At 42.4% G+C, this 20,499-nt stretch overlaps 1 protein-coding gene and 1 pseudogene across 1 annotated transcript; one reads left to right on the top strand and one right to left on the bottom strand.

Moving 5' to 3' along the window:
• The first annotated feature begins 1,266 nt into the window (after window positions 1-1,266).
• On the top strand, window positions 1,267-1,971 carry LOC109696187 (ornithine decarboxylase antizyme 1). The gene is given in 2 exon segments (XM_020179113.2): window positions 1,267-1,479; window positions 1,482-1,971. Coding segments are annotated over 2 exon segments (681 nt in total). The 3' UTR covers window positions 1,950-1,971.
• A 5,189-nt stretch (window positions 1,972-7,160) lies between these two features.
• On the bottom strand, window positions 7,161-8,115 carry LOC109696141 (olfactory receptor 10P22-like; annotated as a pseudogene).
• Between the last annotated feature and the right edge of the window lie 12,384 nt (window positions 8,116-20,499).

Consider the following 20,499-nt stretch of genomic DNA (forward strand, 5'->3'; position numbering starts at 1 on the left):
TACCCATGAGAGGCAAGGAGCAGAGTGTGATCTCTCTCTGGCAGCAGAGCTGAAATGGAAAGTTGTTGGCCTACAACCAGCCTACAAGTCCTGATGGCAGCACCAGTGGTTTTCTCACATGACCACTTTGTGTTTGGGAAATATTGCTAGAGGCTTAGCCTCTGGCATAGAACCCTCCCCAAGCTATGTGAACTGCTTTATATTTTGTTGGTAAATTATTTTTCTGCTTCATCATCCAGCCCATCAAGAATCGGAAGAAATCATGGTGACAGGAGTGTGTGACAAAAGAAGTTTCTCACTTCAGGGCAGCTGGGAAATACAGAGACCAGAAGTAACCAGGGATGGGAAATACCCTTCAAAGTGTGCCTCCAATGACCTATTTCTTCCACCTATGCCCCACCTCCTAATAGGCCATTCAATAAGAACTTATCAACAGATTAGCAAATTGGTGAAATTAATACCCTTATGATTCAGTCATATCTCAGTAGCACCACCAGCTGGGGACCAGGCCTTCAACACATGAGCCTGTGGGGTCATTTTATATCCAAATCATAAATTCTCTCTTCACCCTTCACCCTTTGAGGTAAAGAATTATCCTACCTTTAGGGTGGGGATTGGATGACAACAGTGGGAGGTCATGTTAAAGTGGACAGTCATATCTTGAGCCAGGAAGCCCAGAAAGCCTGAGAAACAATACCTTTCTAGGGCATACTTCCAATAACCCAAGGACCACCCACTAGGTCCCACTTCTTAAATGTCCATAGCATCTGCTAACCTGAGGATGAATCTTTCATGGCCTTTGGAGTACAGTCATCCAAACCATATCAGGCTGCTTAGAAACAACAGTATACACCAAACACCTGGCCACTGGATAACAGGCAACTACGGATGATCACACACCACAAATTACATGTAATTTGATCCATCCAGTCTAAATTTATGTAGGTCCCCGTAGCACTTCATCGACAAGGGAAGTGGTAAATTTAGACAGGGGCCCAACATGTCCTGATGTCACAAGAAAGTAACTTCTACCTTATTTCCAAAACCACCCCCAATTAACGGGTCTATAGATAGAATGGTCACAATGGTAGGAAAGGAGGCCATGCATAAAGACAGGCGCTTCCTCCACCAGGCTAACCCAGTTACCTCCACTGATGATCCTCTCTGGTTCGGTGGCTAAGAGCTGTTTTGCTAATGGCGAGCAGCGACGGCGGCGGCGCGAGAGGCGCAGCAGAGGTTTTCCTGGTTTCCGACCTCAGCGGCCAGATGGAGAAATCCTCCCTGCAGCGGATCCTCAACAGCCACTGCCTCGCCCGACAGAAGCAAGGGGACAAACCTAGCGCCACCATCCACGCCAGCCGCCCTATGCCGCTCCTCAGCCTGCACAGCCGCGGCGGCCGCAGCAGCGAGAGCTCCAGGGTCTCCTTCGACCGCTGCAGTAACCTGGGCCCCGCGCCTCAGTGGTGCTCCTGATGTCCCCCGCCACCCCACCCCTGAAGATCCCAGGTGGGCGAGGGAATAGTCAGAGGGATCACAATCTTTCAACTAATTTATTTTACTCTGATAATCGGCTGAATGTAACAGAGGAACTAACGTCTAACAACAAGACGAGAATTCTTAGCGTCCAGTCCAGGCTCACCGATGCCAAGCACATCACCTGCAGAGCGCTGTGTAGCAGCAGCAGCCCCTGTATCGAGCTTCCAGGCGGCCCTCTATCCGAGGGGAGTAAGGACAGTTTTACAGTTCTGCTGGAATTTGCTGAGCAGCTCCAAGCTGACCACGTCTTCGTTTGATTCCATAAGAACCGCGAGGACAGAGCCGCCTTGCTCCAAACCTTCAGCTTTTTGGGCTTTGAGACTGTGAGACCAGGGCATCCCCTCGTCCCCAAAAGCCCCGACGCTTGCTTCATGGCCTACACGTTGGAGAGAGAGTCTTCTGGCGAGGAGTAGTGGGCCTGCCCCATCGCCCACAGCAGCTGCCCCAGTGCTGTGGTGGAAATGCTCTTCCTCTCTCCCAGTTTGTCCGTGTGTCGTAATTGTGTAAATAAACGCTCACTCCAAATTAGCAGGGAAAAAAAAAAAAAAAGAGCTTTGTGAAAGACAAAGCTCCCCCCACTTCTTCAGAAGCAAATAGGGCAAAAATCTTTGGCTTCCCTAAATTCTGATGGCCAGCACACAGACCTGTGACCTCACTCATCCTATAATTGCATCTGCATTAGACATTGAATCAGGTGCAAGTGATGAAAATTAGAGGAAAGTTTACAGTTCATGCTGGTGATGACAATAGTGAGTTCCAGAACCCAGGAGAACCAATACCAGCACCAGCACACTACCAGGAGCATCTCCAGTAACCAGTGTTAGCAATGCCAACAGCATCCTAACCAGGCCACCCCTGTAGTGTGACCTAGGCTGCAGTTCTGACCTCAGCTTCTCTCAGTTCCCAACCATTTTCTAAGCCTGGTTCCCCAGAATTTCTTTCAACTCCATGAGCTACCACAGTCAGCTTTTCTCTGAAACAGAATTGCACTTCCCCCTTGCCTTTTCTCTTCATGGCCCTTCAGAAAAGGCCCATCTGACTGCTTCTGTATTTATCCCCCTTATGATTTGTACCAGAACTTCTTTTATTCCTTTTCAAGTTATTTTTATTAGCGTGGATTAACTGTACAAAGTGAGTGGTTTCACTGTGATATTTCCATACATATATATATAACACATTTTGACCATATTCACTCCCAGTGAATATACTTTCTCATCCTCCTTCCTCCTTCCTTTTTAAACTTACTTACACCTTTTTAAAGGGTTTTATTATGTACTTTTCATATGTGCATGTAATGTACTTTAATCACAATCACCCTCTCTTCCGCCCCACTTCCCGTGATCCCCCCTGAATAGTTTCTTTTCTTTAGATCCAGATTTCACATATGATATAAAACATGGGGTGTTTATCTTAGAAAAGACAACTCTTAAACACATAATGAAGAAAATCTATAGATGCAATTCTTACCATTTCATGAGAAATGTTGTGCTTTTCCCCATGTAATTATTTGTTGTTAGAGTTGATTAGAACTTTAAACATCCTCAGGTTCAACACCCACCAATGCAGGTACTTCCTCTGAAGTATCCTAACTTCTGCATAAAAATAAATATAATTATCAGTTCACATGCCAAATCTGAAATTATTAAATAGTCTTCTTTTTTCAAGTTGTTTGTGCTCAGTTTCCTGAAAACTATTCCTCATAGTATAGCTCATTAAACATTCTGATTTGTCCCTCTTCTTTGCACTATAGTTTAATAGAAAGTACCTCACAATGTAGTGGGCAAAATGTAGTTGTTCTCCATGAGCAGTTTGACTGGTACCACGTGTAGTGAGACTTTGACATCTCTGGCCTTGGGAACAGTGCCTTTATTAATGCAGCCTAAGGGTGCTGGTCAGTAGCTCATACCACCCATTGAACTCCCACTATGGACAGACCTCATGTTTAAGTGTAGCCAATTTGAAAGTATACATTTTGGCCCACTTTTTAATTTTATAGAACTTTTGAGACCTGTATCTGGATCCGTGGTATTGTTTTTGGTTTTGTGAGGGTTTTTAAGCATACATTAATAGTATAAGGGGCAGATCCTTGTGATAATTCCATGGATACATACAGTGTATTTTGAACAAGTTCACCCCTCTTTTATGGTCCCTTAATCCACCTCTTTCTTCCCACATCCTTTTTTAAATAGTGTTTTATGGATTTCATAATACATATATATGTGTGTGTGTGTGTGTGTGTGTGTGTGTGTGTGTGTGTGTGTGTGTAATGTATTTAAACATCTTCCCCCCTCTCAGTACCCTCTTCTTTTGCCTCCTTCTCCCACTCACTCATACACACACAAACAGTCTGGGGGGGATTATTTTTTAGTGGAGAAAGTACTGGGTTTTAATGGTAGCACTGGGTTTTGAACTCAGGGCCTTACACTTGCTAGGCAAGTACTCCACCACTTGAACCATGCCTCCAACTCTTCAAAAAATTTAAGACATCTAAAGACCCTGATGAAAGTTATCATTGAAATTCATGAGATTACAAATGGTAGTAATAGCAGTCCTGGTAGTAACTGAAATAGATTAGTGAACAGTTTTCATTTATCAGACACTGTGCTTAAGCAGTTTTCTCATGTCTGTTTGTTTAGAAAATATTTCTTAAGCATCTACTATGTGCCAGGCATTATTCTAGGCACCATAAATACACTGGTGAACAAGACAAGCAAGCATCCCTAACCTTATAGGAAAATGCACTTTAGTGAAGGAACAGAAATCATAAACAAAGAAGTTAATGTCAGATAATATAAAGTGATTAAGTAGAAAAGAAACCTCACAACAATCACGTGAAACACAGAAGCTATTGTAGTCGTGGTTTTTAGACAGGGAGGGCCAGTGTTCATAAGGTTACTAAGAATGGGTCTCTGGTTGATCACATCGGCTTCCTTCTTCCTGAACTGAGATGATCAGAGCTTTGTACTTAGATCCTCACCTCAATTCTAGTTTCAGCCAGGCTTGAGCAGCACCTAGAGATAAGGTTACCAGATTTATAAGTAAAAATACAGGAGCTCTGGTTAAATCTGGAATTCTGATAAACAATGAATAACTTTTTAGTGTATATCCCAAATATTTCTTTCCCCAGAAAGATAAAATAACCTGGATCCCTCTGGGTAAATATTTCAAGGGATATACTTATACTAAAAAAAAATTAGTTACTGTTTACCTGAAATTTGAATTTAATTAGGCATCCTGAATTTTATTTGACAACCCTACCTGAGAACCATGAAATAGGGACCTGAGCCTCCACAGCTGATGGTCACCATGTCAGAGGAGAGAAGCATGAGGCTACCTAGGAGCCAGCCTCCACTCTGAGCCCAGAACAAAGGATGAAAAAAGCAACCTCCTTCCCAGTCTTGTTCAGATATTGATTCTATTAGAAAGTGTTTCCTTGGGTGTAATTTGATGCCTCATTGTATATTTCCAGTTCACACATGTCTCACCCTGTCCTTGGTAAACTGAGGAAAAGCAAGTTCTGGTCCTTCTCATCGGATAAGACTCATTTAAGTCTCATTTAATAAGACTATTAAAATATGTACTTATTCCTTTCCCTCCCTGGGCAAGTTCTTCCTTGGGCCAACGAATCCCAACTCATTTCTGGTTCTTTGCCCATTTCCCTGCCCTGAAAATTGTAGGGAAAGAACTCAACCTGATGGTAAAACAATAAAAATTCGGGTTTTTGTTGTTAGTTGTTTTTGGTTTGGTTTGGTTTGGTTTGATTTTTTGTGAGACTAAAGTTTGAACTCAGGGAGCACTCTACTGCTTGAGTCACATTTCCAGTGCATTATTTTCTGGAGATGGAGTCTTGCAAACTATTTCTGGCCTAGAGCCAGAATCCTCCAGATCTCAGCATCACAAGTAACTAGGATTACAGGCATAATTCTTGTGGAAGGTAATTTGACAAAATGTTTCAAAAACATTTTGGCTCAACAATTCCATTTCTAGAATTTTGTACTAGAAAAAGCATAAGATATACATACAAAGATATAAGTATAGTAATATCCATCTCAGCAATAGTTATGACAGAAAAGTTTTAATTCCAATGATAGAAGATTGTTTAAAATTATAGCATATCCATATAGCAGTATATGATATGGATATTAAAATCTCCTTTAGGGGTCTCCTGATACAATGCAATGTTAAAATATAATTCAACAAAGTAGAAAATAACAATTTCAAAGAAATTTAGACAATATAATCTCATTTTTGGCTTTTAGAAATATACATATCTATGTATACAGAGAGAAAATAGACTGCAGTAATTTCCCACAGACATTATTAACATAAAATGTTAATAATTATTTTTTTTTTCTGGTTGCAAAATTCTCTGCAATTAGCAATGTTACTTTTGCAGAATGGGAAAGAAGACCAATGTTATTTTTCTCAATGATATGTTTTTCATTTATTTTTATTACTGTACATGAATTGTACAAAATAATGGGTTGCACTGGTTTCTCATACACGTGTATAATATATTTAACCATATCCACACCTCCATTACCCTCTCTTGTTCCCTCCTACTGGTCCTTTTTCTCTTCCCAAATAGTCCCCTTTCTACTTTCATCTCTTTTTTTAATCCAGATTTCATATAAAAATCAATGCTATTTAAAGACCGTCTTTTTTGCACCTTGAGAGTGATTTCCCTGCTGATCCTGCTCTCTCTTGTGGCATATAGCTGGAGAGTTTGTGAACAAGCAAGAGCTGACTTCCCAAGGAAAGTAAAATATGCTGGATCTCTCTAGCCAGCAAATTAAGGTGGACTCCAAAGAAATACTAGACGGTTGGTTGCAAAAAAAAAAAAAATGTCATTTCAAGAGTCTAAAGGCCACATAAGACCTCTAGTAGGGTCAGGGAAAAAAGGGATGTGTGTTTCTATCCTAGGACCAGGGGAGGAAATGAACAACAGGTCTGTCAAGGTGGTGAGGGAAGAAGCTGAGAAGAGAATATAAAACCTCAGGGGTTCCTGAAGAAAGGCTGTTAGTCTGGAGTAAGTAATGGCAGATTCCACCATCTTGGCAGCAAGACTTAGCATCTGAACTTCCAAAACTACACGTGATCTTAGCCAAAAGGCTGAGAAGCAATGATCTTTCAAAACCAAACCAACCACTGTGTGCCCCTGCTCTGTTGCCCCAGGTACATAGGACATAGCACTTGGAGTAAAGGAGCTTATATTGCAGCAAAGGTGACTGGTGTCAGAGAGAAAGGCTCACACTGAGAGCCTTTCTCACACTGAGACCCTTCTCTGGGAGAAGGAAGAAGGGGGATGTCTCCAGAAGCACAGCCCCCAGAAGGCACTGGAGCCTCAACAAAGACCAGCAACTTCAAGACCATCAGGCAGTAAGCACAGCCGCCTTCCCTCTTCAACCTCTCTTTGTGTGTATTTGCTCAGCTCTGCACTTACAATGAACCCAGACAGGGTTACAAGAACAAGTCCCAGAAGCAGAGTTTTGAGCAATATTTCTGTGCCTTAGGCCCTCGCACTGGGTGCAACAAGGAACCCCACCCTCACCAATGCAGAGTAGGCCAGACCCTACAGGTCCCAACCTCTTCTTCTTCCTTGAAAATGTCCAGGGATCAGGCCCTTAGCTCCAAGAACTTGGGGTGGGGGGAGGGACTAGCAGGGCTCGAGAGCTCCAAAGGTCCTTTTTTTTTTTGGCAGTATCCAAAGGGGCCCCTGTGACCTCCTTGTTCCTCAGAGTGTAGACAAAAGGGTTGCACATGGGAGTGACAACTGTGTAGAAGAAGGCAAGGCTCTGGTCCGTGTCCCTAGAGGAACTTGCTTCATATAGGCAACAATGGCAGTCCCATAAAAAAGTATGACCACAAACAGATGGGAGGAGCAGGTAGAGAAGACCTTTTGATGCCCCTGGGAGGTTGCAGCCCCGAGGATGGTAGCGAGAATACAGGCATAGGAGGCCACAATCAATGAGAGGTGGTCAGGATAAAAGCTATTGTGACCCCAAGATTCCCCACTTCACCCCAAAAGGTGCTAGCACTAGCCAGTCTCAGCATAGGCAGGATGTCATACAAAGTAATGGATGATATTGGCACTGTGGAAGGGCAAGGTGAAGATGAAGATGGAGCCAGTAATAAGGCCCATGAGGTAGGAGGCCCCCACCATGCTGGCCTCCTGTTTCAGCAAGGTGGCATAATGCAGTGGCCAGCAGATGGCAGCATAGTGGTCATAGGCCATGGCAGTGAGCAAGCAGGGTTCAGTGGTGCCAAAGAGGACAAAGAAACACAGTTGGGTGAAGCAACTGGCAAGTGAGATGGTGAAACAAGAGGACAGAAGATTGGCCAACATCTGAGGCACAATAGTGGTAGTGATCTTCACCAGAGCAAAGTGACAAAGGAAGAAGTACATGGGAGAGTGCAGGGCAGAGTCTGTCTGTGTGAAGAGGATGATCAGAGAGTTGCCCAGCAGGGTGACCAAGTACATGCAAAACACACCCCAAAACAGGGAGCCCCATAGGAGCCAAAACCTAAGAATCCCAACAGAATAAACTCAGTTACTGCTGTGCTGTTGTCAAATCCCATGTCCCCAAATCCAGACCAGAAGAAGAAACCAGAGAGAGGCTTCTGCAGTACCAGCAGGCAGGCAGCAAAGACAAGGACTGCAGCAAGAAAGATGGAGGAAAATCCACACAAACATCCCAGCTCTCAGGAGAAGGAGGGCAATTACGTGAGCTGCTGGAGACTCCCTTCTGGAAAAACAGAATTGAGGGACAGTGGGAGACCTTCCTGGGGACTGGGGACTGGATGGGCACTAGGGTGGTTTGTTCCACTCACCCAGGTTGGAAACAAAGGGCTGGGAATGGGAGGCAGCTCCTCTTGAGAAAGTTGCTGAGAATATGGGCAGGAAAGTGGGTGAGCAGACAGAATAAGCTGGCAGAAGGAGACTGGAAGGAAAATGAAGCAGAGAGTGGGAAGAAAGCAAAAGTGAACAAAGAGAAGACACAGGATCAAGAGGTCCTGTGGGGCTTTTACCTGCAAAGGCCCTCAGAATGCCCTTCCCCGGCAGCACATCACAGCAGTTCAATCCCCCCAAGAGCCTGATTCCCAGCAGAGGGTGGGGAGGGAAAGTAAGTTGGAGGAAATAAAGAAAGGGAAGAAGCTGGCTCCTCCTGCCACATCCTGGTGCCTAAGCTCCCTACTGTCAGGCCTAGGTCCAGAGTGTCCTCCCAAGGACAACAGACAGACCATGTGTGTAGGGCGTGGAATGTATCTAGGGTCCCTCAGTGAAGCCTGATGGGAGCTGGGCTCAGAAACCCAGTGTTCTAACTCCATGGCCAGCTTCTATAAGCTAGTGTATAGTCCACTACCCCAAGAAGTGCCTTCAGCCCAGCCTGCTCCCATTAATCCTTAGCCTTCTTTCCACCACCTGAAAGCATTTTTCAAAAACTTTTGTAAAACAGTGCTAATCCTCAAAGTAAATAACTATTGAAATAGCAACTGATCTGACTTCAAGAACTCTCAGCCCTAACTGGGGGTTCAACCCACCCTCTCCCCACTCCCAGCTGCTGAGAAAAGCTGCACTGTTCTCTGACCTTCAGAAATAAGAACCGCTCTCTTAGATCTCAGCCAGGGAAGATGACACCCCCTTCAGCAGGGGATGACAGAGGTGACTGACAGGATGCCTCAGGCACTAATGAATCAATGAATAAAGTCCACAGAGAGATAGCAGAGCCTTTGAATTACGTATATCAGTTAAGTAAGAATTTTCTTTAACGCCACTGGTTCATGTCCAGTTGTATGATCTGGGAGATCCTTATAATTCAAAGCAGTCTGTTGTTTGTGTGGGTTGTTTTCTTTTTGGGTTTTGAAAGTTTGTTAAGAAATCCAAATAATTTATGTTGGTAGTTTTCCCTCAAACAGGGAGAACACAAGTCCCTACTCCTTACATGTAGGCCACATACACTAACTTTCTAGAAAGAAGTGAGCGGGGGACTAACTCTAGCTTAACAGACACCACCTCAGCCAAGTGACCAAGGTCACCATCAACACTCATACTATGCCTTTGATATGACCCATAACCCCAAGCTAAGCATTAGACAGATTCCAATAGAAGGGCATCCCATGAGATCCCTGATCAGTGCTCCTCAAAACTGTCATGCTCAGCAAAACAAGGAAAGTCTGAGAAACTAAGGTGATATGGTAACTAACTAAAATATATTAGCCTGGGTGGGTCTTGGTATACTAAGGACTTTAAGTAGAAACTTAAGTAAATCTGAATAAAATATGTAACATTGCTTAACTTCAGCTAATCATTACGTATCAGATTAGTTCATTAATAGTAACAAATGCACCACATTAAGGTATTAACTAACAGAGAAAACTGAATGTGGGATATATGGGAAGTCTACATAACTATCTTAGCAATTTTTCTGTAAATCCAAAGCCATTGTAAAATAAAATGTCACATTTTAAAAGGTTTTTTTGTTTGCTTTTGGCAGTGCTGCGGTTTGAACTCAAGGCCTCATGCTTGCTAGGCAAGCACTCTACCATTTGAGCCACTCCATCAACCCTAAGATTTTTTGTTAAAATTTATTAGATCATGTAGAAAAAAAAGAAAAAGGTTTTTTGGTTTTTGAAAGACAGAGAAAGGAGATTTATTATCAGGCATGAGCACACTGTGGGAAGAGGCAAAGTAAGTATTTCACCCATCGTCAGGGTGCAGACATGAGGTTTAGGTTTAAATAAAGGAAGGATTGGGACAGGGGAGTGAGAGATTCATGTAATTGTTACACAGTCCTGGACACAGGTGAGGTCTGGTAGTCAGAGGTATGGCCCAGTTAATCATCATCTCAGGACTGGTCAGGTAGGGCTTGGTCACAATAAGAAAGTTATTGCTGCCCGTGGGGTAGTTCCATTCCTGTCATAAGATGTTATCAATCAGACCTATCCTTCCTGGATTCCAAGGTGGCTCAGAGAAAACACAGATGCAAAATGGAAGCAGAGAGGACAAGCTTTTTATGCTGCTTCCAGCTAATTTATGGGCCCAAGCTTTTTATGCTGCTTCCAGCTAATTTATGGGCCTAAGTAAAGAGTCAGTGCTTTTTACCAAAAGCAACTATAAGTACCTGTTACAGTTCCCCTTTATGTTTGAACATAGCTCAGTCTTGAGGGAACTAGAGTGCCAGCTAATCTGGCTTTGTAGGTTTTCTGGCCAGTGATAAATTAATATATGAGAAGGAGACAAATTGTAATGGCTGAAGTATATAGTTAAAAGAAACTGCTGTTTTAAAGGATTTTGTTTTTTGTTTTTTTGAAACAAAATCTCACTAAGTGGCCAAGGCTGGCCTCAAACTCATGATCTTCCTGCCTTACCCTCCCGAGCATAGGAATTACAGACATGTAACACAACACCTGCCTTAAAACTGTATTTATTGTCATGGAAAGAAGCTTGAATATATTGCTAAGTGATGAAAACAAGGTAAAAACATTACTTTTTTTTTAGCGGGACTTGGGTTTGAACTCAGGGTTGCATGCTGATAAAGCAGGTTCTCCTCTACTGCTTCAGCTACGTTTCCAATCATTTTGCACTGGTTATTTTGGAAATAGGGTCTTGTGAACTATTTGTCCAGACTGGCCTCAAACCGTGATCCTCCCAATCTCATCCTCTCAAGAAGTTAGGATTACAGACATGAGCCTCCAGTGTCCAGATAAAAACATTAATTTTTAATATAAAATTTGTCCTGATAGATGTTGGGTACAAAGATGATTAACAGAGACACAGATATGTAGATAGATGGATACTACAGTATTACCAATGATGGGCTCTGAGTGGAATGGATTTGGAGTGTTAGTGTATTTTGTGTATTTAATATATTTTAGATCCAGTAATCATACAATAGGGAAAAATAGCATCAAACATTAAGAGAAAATGATGGAATTTATTTTGATATTTTTAATTTCTAATTTATTTTCAATCAATTAAGTGTACTTTATGTCATTGAAACTACTTTATCAACAGTTTGATTTTGAAAGGCTGTCAATAGTGAGTACATCTAATCATCACTGTACTGTTTCAAATGCAAGCCTGATAGAAGAGCCACAGGCAGAACACAGAGTGAGAAGTACTTAGGGCATTTCCAATTTTATGATGTTGAACATTTCTGAAATTTCCAATGAAAATGAGTTATAAATAAAAACAGGTGGGGTATATTATGAAAATGGGCCAAAAAGAGAAGTGTTTTGGTTTTCATTTGGGCGTTATTGGGATTTTTCATAAAAATCTTCAGCTTGGGGGGAGCACAATGCTAGGATTCATGCAAATGGGATCACATCGCCACCATGTGGTGAATCTCTGACTAGCCACCTTCAACGTTGTCCTCTGAGCTCTATGATCAGAAGAAAGCAGAAGAAAGGGACTTGGAAGATCTACTTGTCCAAACTCTTCAGTCTCCACAAGAGAAAATTAAGATCAAGAAAAACTTGTTTTGATTCTACAAGTTCCATTATGGCCCAGACAGGGTTAACTTTTTTCCTATTGTGGGTTTTGATTTTTTTCCTCATAGCAACTGGTTTTAGTTGATGTACCCAAGTCTTAACTTTCTCAATTAAAAAAAAAAAATCTCCATAAAAAATAAAGAAAAACTCATTTTTTTTCCCAAGATCACTCACTGAATTAATGACAGCTATTACAGTAATAATATGTATCTTGTATATGACATGGCCATGTTACATAAATCACCATATTCAGCCTTAGTACAATGAGGTTTAAATAATCCCACTGTCCAGATAAAGAAACTGGGGTGACAGCTGAAATACCTTGTCTGAGGTCACACAACCTGACAGCAGCAGAGCCAGAACTCAAACTCAGTCCATCTGCCCCCAAAAGCCAGCGTAACTGAATGCTACAAACCCAGCCTCCAACTCCAACACCCACCCCAACATGTCTCTGTAATGTGTCTGCATCAAGGTCATAGAAAGAAGATGTCAGACATCTGCTCTAATTGCATCATGTTACAGAAGAGGAAACAGGTGGATGGGGATAGAGGAAATGTTTATCCACAGTCACCAATGGACAGGGCTGGGGCTAGAACTCATGTCTTATCTAATGCCCTCTGTAAGCCTCTGTTCCACCTACTCACCTACTGCAACTCTGGGTGTATATGTGTGTCTCATGTGTGCACATGTCAACATACATGTGTGGACACGTGTATGTGTCTGCATGTACCAAGACAATCCTACCCATAGAAAACGTAACCAAGAAAGGCCCACACAATCCCTACCAGTCACAGCAACAGCACCTGTCCATCACAGAGCTTGAGAACAGAGACAGGGATCAAAGTTTACAGGAAGGGAGGGGATGGTGATACGTAAGATACCACAACTAGGGCTCTGAGGGCCTGAGCATACTTCGGTAGGTGCCAGAGACTGGAGACATTCTTCCATGAAGCCCACTACGCAAGACCCAGATGACCACATGAAACCATCAGGGAGATCAGACATCGTACAAATAGATTTCAAGCCACAAGTCCCTGCCTTCCCAAGACAGAGGCCTCTTCCATACTCCTGCCTCACAGCAGAACTCAGTATTCCATGTGAGATCCTGGTTGGGAGGAGTTGGCACACTGAGGAAGACGCAAAGAGGGTACAAGAAATGGCACTAGCAGGACAGGGGAAAGCACAGACAAAGGAGCAGAGCTTCCCTGCTGCCCCCCAGGGCCAGGGTACTTGAATGCCAATGACAGAGAGCTAAGGACTAGATGGGAGACTACACAAGACAGAGGCAGCAGGTGCTTTGAAAATGTTGGCCCAAGCACAGAAGAGTCACTCTCACCCTAAGTGGGATGTTTCCAAGCAGGCAAATGTACCTGTAGATGAGTTGCTGTGGTGTCAGGTGTGTGTTGGTGGAAGAACATAGGAGAAGTCAAGGAGAAAGAAAACGAACTGAAGAATAATGTGAAAGTAAGAGAAAGGGAAGCAGTGGCTGTTGGTCGATACCACAAAGGTTAGAAGATGAAACTGGTCTCAAGTTGCAGCTCAAAACATTGTGATAGACTCAAGAAGCTAGACAGTGGTGGCCTCTTCTCTAGAGATCATGGAAAAACACACAAGCCTGGGAAAGCCTTTTACACTGAGTCCCAGAACTTCTGGCCTCTCCTGGGCCAAACTTTCTTTTGTTTTATGAAAAATGGATGAGCGAGTACAGACATTAAGAGCTCCTGAGAGACAGAACTTGGGACAAGGACTGGCCTCCCCAACCCCCTGAGGTCAAGTCTGAGCAGTAACTTGCCTCCATCCAGATGAAACTTAACAATTAACAAATACTTTCTCCCTGTGGTTTCTGGGAAAGTTTTAATTAGTTCCCTGGGGTCAACCAAGTCTCCCTGTCTCCCTCAGGCCTGCTCCCTAGCCTCACAGCCCCCAGTGCCTCTGCAGCAGTAATTATCTGCTACAAATGAGACCATTTCCTTGCAGCACAGAAGTAATTACAGCCATTATTACTCCACAATTATTTTTGTTCCTCAACATTAAAAAAAAAAAAGAAAAGAAAAAGTTTGCAGCCTAGCAATGAGTAGAGCCCTTGAGCAATTTCCCTCCATTATCCCACTTGTTCCTCAGTCAGCCCTAGAGACAGGCCTAACTGCTAATAGTTACTACCTTGCTTTAGTGATAGGAAAACTAAAAAGCCAAGCACAAAGTCATGTAGCCAACAAGGATGGAACTGGGACTTGGGACCTAGAAGCCAAATCTCTGATTATAAATTCAAGACACTCTAACACACCTTGGGGCCCCTCTCCTACCAGCTTTAGCCCCATATCTGCTGCTTGTCCTCTGAAAATCCAGCTCTTTCCAACACCAAGAGGCTGCAGTGTCCTGCAGAGACACCCAGGAAGAGCTGAACTCCTCTCGGTACCCCCTACTGCCTCACACTCTGCTTCCTCGACACACAGTCAGGCTCCTGGAGCAGGAGACAGTGCACCCTTTGGGGAGGTCATTGGTCCCAGCCACAGTCCCCACTATGCCTCTGTCACACATAGCCACAACTTTGCCTCATTGTCAGCTTCCTTCTATCCCCACTTCCATCCCATAGCTAAGATTCTTGCTATTCATTTATTCAGCCCTGTTGCACAGAATAAATGGCTTGCCATAACATATAAAACACCACAATGTGGCAAAGATTAATGGTAGGAACAAAGGAAAGAAAGAGGAAGAAAATAAACTTTTAAAAGAAAATGGTAGAAATATAAAATGGAGTCAGGCATGAAACTAAAAAATGTCTAAAGTAAGACTTATGCCCTTTCTATGGATTGACCACAAGTTTGGTTCAAAACTGTTTAATAAGTAACCCCAAAAGGACAGTCTGGTCAATCCTGGAGTTAACAGTGTCTACGAGATAAAACAGTCAGATTACACAGGGAAGAACAACTATTCTTGGAACTAAGACCAGACAGAATTTTCCCCCAAGGACACTCTTGTGATTCACAGCCTTACCATTGGCCTTGACAGTTTTCTAGGATGGATCTAACAAATGCCCTCAACAAAGGGGATAACATTGCAGTTGTAGGAGAGACAGAATGACGGAGCTTGATCGAAGGCAGAATTTCTCAACCTGTATTGATGTTTAAAGCCATATAATTCTTTGTTGTGGGGTTGGTCCATGCATTGTGGAATGTTAAACAGCATGTCCGCTGTCTATCCACAGGATGCTAATAGCACCCTTCCCTCCAATTGTGATATCAAAATATCTCCAGACACTGCCGAATGTCTCCTGGGGAATGAAATCTCCCCCGATGAGAATCAGTGATCCAAGCGTAGAAATCATTGCTTCTATTTTTTTAATGTAGAAAATCAAAGGACACCTGCTTTTATTTTTTTTATTTTTATACCTTTATTGAGGTATAATTCATGTACCATAAAATCCACTTCTTTTAACATATGCAATTTAGTGGTTTTTAATATACTCACAAGGTTGTGTAGCCATCACCAATATCCAATTTTGGAACACTTTTATAATGCCAAAAAAATAACTGTACTCCTCAGCAGTCACTCCCCATTCCTCACTCTCCCTATCCCCTGGCAACCAGTGACCTAGTGTTTTCCCTATTCATTTACCTATTCTGGACATTTCCTATGAAAGAATCATTCAGCCAGGTGCAGTGATGTATTCCCATAACCCCAGTGACTTGGGAGGCCAGGATCAAAAGGATCATTGTTCAGGGCCAGCCCAGACAAAAAGTTAGCAAGACCCTATCTCAACCAGTCAGGCATGGTGGTACATGCCTGTGGTCCCAGCTACATGAGAGGCCTTAGACAGGAGGATCACAGTCTGAGGCCTGCCCCTGCCAAAAAATAAAAATAAAAATGAGACCCTATGTGAAAAATGACTAAAGCATAAAGGGCTACGGGCAAGACTCAAGTAATAGAGCGCCTGTCTAGCAAGCATGAGACCCTGAGTTCAAACCCAGTACTGCCAAAAATAATAATAATAATAATCACTCAATATATGATCTTTTTTTGGCTGGCCAAAATTTAAAAAAAAAATCTGGGATGTCTACAGAGGTCTTTGAACAGCTCTTACTTATTCCATGGGATCTAGAAGGCATCTGATATGTCATACATCTCTCAAGTTACTAAAATCAGGAATAAAAGAGGGGGCATCACTAGGACCTTACAGACATGAAAAGAATTATAAGGAAATAGTGTCTGTCTAGTGAATCTGACATCTGAGCTTCTGCAGTGAAGCAATTCTACTGATTGGTAAAGTCTTTATTCTTTGTCATGTGTGCCCACCGAAGTCTAACTTCGGCTAATTAGCTAACTTAGCTAATAATGATACCAATTCCCTTAAATGTCTGTTAGATTAGCTAACTTAGAGCTAATAATGGTACAGATTTCCTTAAATGTCTATTACCATTAAATTTCCCATCCTTTGCTGACAGAGGCTGTGTGGGTGTGGGTGTTGCCTTCAATACTGCAGCAGTTTATAACTTTAGTCTAGATTTCACCTCCTGCTTGCACAGAGCCTCAAGGTGTACCAGAGGTGAGAGATGCACTGCATTGTACAGGTGTGCTGCTTTCTAGATTCCAGGAATAAGTAAGAGGTGTTCAAAGCCCCCAATAAACATCCTCAGACTTTTTTTCAAAGGTTTTGTCTGGTCTATCGTTTGCTTCAATGAGTATCACCGCCTTGGGCAACTGTAATTTTTTTAAATTGTCACTGATCATTAGATGTGACCAAATAAAAACAAGTCCTGTGAATAGGGTTTTCCAGAGATTTCTCAAACAGTGACAGTTCTCAGAAGATCAGCTCCTTGAGAAGCATGAAGCCCTTTCTATGACCTCTGATAGCTACTGAGTTGTGGGTTTTCACAGTTACAGTGGCTCTGAGGTTTCAAGATTACCATGGAGTTGGGAAATGGAGATGGGAATATGAACAGTTAAAATACCACAATAGCCGGGCGCCAGTAGCTCATGCCTGTAATCCTAGCTACTCAGGAGGCAGAAATTAGGAGGATCGAGGTTCAAAGCCAGCCAGGGCAAATAGTTTGGAAGATCTTATGTTGAAAACACTCATCATAAAATCATAAAAAAAGGATTGGTGGAGAGGCTCAAAGTGTAAGTTCAAACCCCAGTACCACAAAAAAAAAAAAAATCCACTGTTCTTCTAAGTCAGTCATTTTTCTCAGGGAGAAAAAATCACTCCTTGGATTACCAGACTTTGGTTAATTTCTAGAGTTCTGAAAATTTTGATTTTGTCCATTTTTGCCAATGTTCTTCCTGTTTTTACAGAGAAGAACATTTTCTGAGGTCTTTACTCTACCATTCCAGAAGTGTTTCCTCCTACTCTGATGTTTTAATTACTCTTCCATAATATTCCCCTGGAACCTTGAGAGAAAAAAAAGCCCAACATTGGAATGTAGACTCATGCAGCCATTATGGAAAAAAATATTTGGTGGCTGAGGAGCCACCAAAGTAGAACTACCATAGAACCCAGCAATCTCACTTCTAGGCAAATTTCCTAAGGGAAATTAACTACTGCCACATAAAAACATCTGCACTCCCATGTTCATGGCAGCTTTATTCATAATAAACAAGATATGAAAACATCCAAGTGTCCATTAATAGATAAATGGATAAAGAAACTGTAATGTGTACATGCAGTGAAATAGTATTCAACCTTGGAAAGGAGATCCTGCCATTTGCAGAGCATGGATAAATTTGGAGGACATCATACTAAAAGAAATATGCCAGACATGGATAAAAATATTGCATGATCTCACTTACATGTGGAATCTAAAAAAAAAAAAACATAGATATAGAGAATAAAATAGTAGTTATCAGGGATGAGGTAGGAGGTGGGGATATGTAGGTCAAAGGATACAAAGCAGCCTATATGTAGAATGAACAAGTCTAGAGATCTAATGTACAACATGAAAACTTCAGTTAACAATGTTGTATGGTATTCATGGTTTTAGATAATGAGTAGCTCTTACCTGTCCCAAAGAAAATGAGAACCTTGTAAGATGATGGGTATGTTAATTTGCTTCATCATAGTAGCCATTTTACTACCTATAAGTATCTCATAATATCAAGTTGCATGTCTTAAATATACACAACAAAATTTATATTAAGTTAAAGATCAACAAAAGAAAAAGAGTTTTCAAGGATTCAGAATCTGCTTCTTGCCATATCCCAGAGTTAGGAACCTCAAGATGTCTGCCTCCCCAGGTCCAGGGGATCAGGAGTAGAGAATGTAGCAGCCACGCTGCAAAGCCAGGAGGGACTGGAGTTGTTTGGGGACAGGGTGATCAGAAGCTGTTGTGCTGTTGATATGAGGGATACAATTTTCAGGCTGTTTCAGAACATACAGAACCATCAGTAATGTTTTACAAGTGCCAGAGCTGATTCATGTCCTATCTATAGGCTGGGTGTGGCAGGCAGAGCCATTCAGAGGTTAGAGGGGAAAAGATTTCTTTCATTGTTCAAGCTGTGGGTATATTTAAAAATGAGGAAATGCCAGAAATGAGTTACTAAAATAGTGGTATATTTTGGATATTAATTTTTAGCCAAACAATTTTTAATACTTCCAATAAATACTAAGAATATGTGACTATTTGACAATAATAGGACCATCTATATTTGAGGCTCTTCAGGAATACAAGGCCCAGGCCATAGCTTTTTCTGGTTTCCTGAGTGATTGAAATGATCCCTCCTTTCTGCCATGCTGAAATTCTTTGCTCCCCTACGGGAGGAAGGTGGGGAGAATTCAAACAAATCAACCTCCTTCTCTCTTGCCAGGAGAGCCACTACACCTCAGTGAATCAAATCTCTAGTCCCGTAGCAAACTCAAGGGGTGGGGAGAAATGTGCCCTCCCCAACCCTGGCTTTATCTCAGCCCTTGACGGTGTTCTCCGCCAAGCACTCCCAGCGCTATAATGGAGACTTACACAGCTCCTTTCCTGCATAGCCAGGGAACTATTACAGAGCAGTTAAGAAAAAAGACTAGAAGACTAGACTCTAAATAACTCATCATACAATCAAAAGAGCCCTTGTGGACCTAAGTTTTAACAAGAAAAGGGTTTCTTATAGTCCTTTTCTCTCCCTCAATCCATGTTCAAACTTCAGATTTTGACCAAATGATAATAGAAGCTTTTTCTGCCCAATTTTACCAGATACCTAGAGGGGAAGAGCGATCTCTGGTTTCATGAATGAAGTATACATTGTGTGCTGCAGCAAAGTTACCTAAGAAGCAAATACACCTCATCATAGCAAGGATTACCTTTTCTCTCAGGTTAATAAAATCTGGTTTTGTGTTAAGAAAGCATATGCTAGTGTTAAGATTTTTACTATTCCTTGCAAAAATGGTAACCTGAATATGAAAGAATCCTTAACATCTTCCTGAGCCTGTATTGCCTCTATTAAGTCTTTCAGTGGCTCCAGATTCTGATCCACAACTCTCTTCCTGACAGAAGGAAAAGAAAGGTCTCAGTACTTGTTAGCACACAGTTTATGTTGTAACATATCTGGTGGCTTCAACTATTTTTGCTGCAAGATATCAAAACGTTTTGACATTTGGAACACAGGAGAGAATCATGCAGGAGTCATACAACCATGTATACAACAAGAAGAGCACACTGGGGTGCCTGGAGACAGAGGCTCTTCCCTTCAAATTGTCCTTCTGACCAGAGGAGAGACCTAAAAATGTGCTGACTGCAACATAAAGCAGGGCATTTTAACAGATACCCTTGCAAAATGTGGAAATACTGCTTTGAATTACAAGAATGATGTTTGCACTAGATGTTTGCACATCCTGACCCTTACCCCAACCCTGAGCCTTGCCCCATTCCTGACACTCACCTTATCCCTGACCCTCCCAGCTGAGGGCCCAGCCCCAATCCCTGCCCCAGCCCCAGGGATTGCCTCACCTAATTCTCCAGTGCTCATTGACCAGGCATCTCACCTACCAATTCTATCTTGGTCCACTTCCTGATGTCCCTAGCCAGCCTGATCTTGGCTAGACCATGTTTGGAGCCTGAGGCTAAAAGGAGAATATGAAGAACCAAAAGAAAATTGTAGGCTGAAACTATAGATGGGAGGGAGGGAAGTAAGAGAGATAGGTAGAAGCCACCTCATGAAGGCCTTCTGAGCCCAGTGGCAAGAAGTTTGATTTTGTGTGAAAGATAGTGGGAATCCACTAAAAGTTTAAAACAGTGTGAGGAAGTGGAGAAACCAGTATGAGACTATTGCTGGGGGCCAGCCAGAGGAGGGGAGTGCCAGGGCGGATGAAAGAAGTGCATAACATTAATAAATAGAGAAGTAGAGCTGATGGGGGGGGCTTGGGAATGGCTTAGATGTGGGAACGAAGGAGAAAGAAACTTCAAAAATGAGCACTAGGGGCAGGCATGGTGGCACCTACATTAATCTCAGCACTTAGAAGACAGAGGCAGAAGGATCTCAAGTTCAAGGCCG

Source organism: Castor canadensis, chromosome 8 (genome assembly GCF_047511655.1).
Source record: "Castor canadensis chromosome 8, mCasCan1.hap1v2, whole genome shotgun sequence".
In the NCBI taxonomy this organism is placed as follows: Eukaryota; Metazoa; Chordata; class Mammalia; order Rodentia; family Castoridae; genus Castor; species Castor canadensis.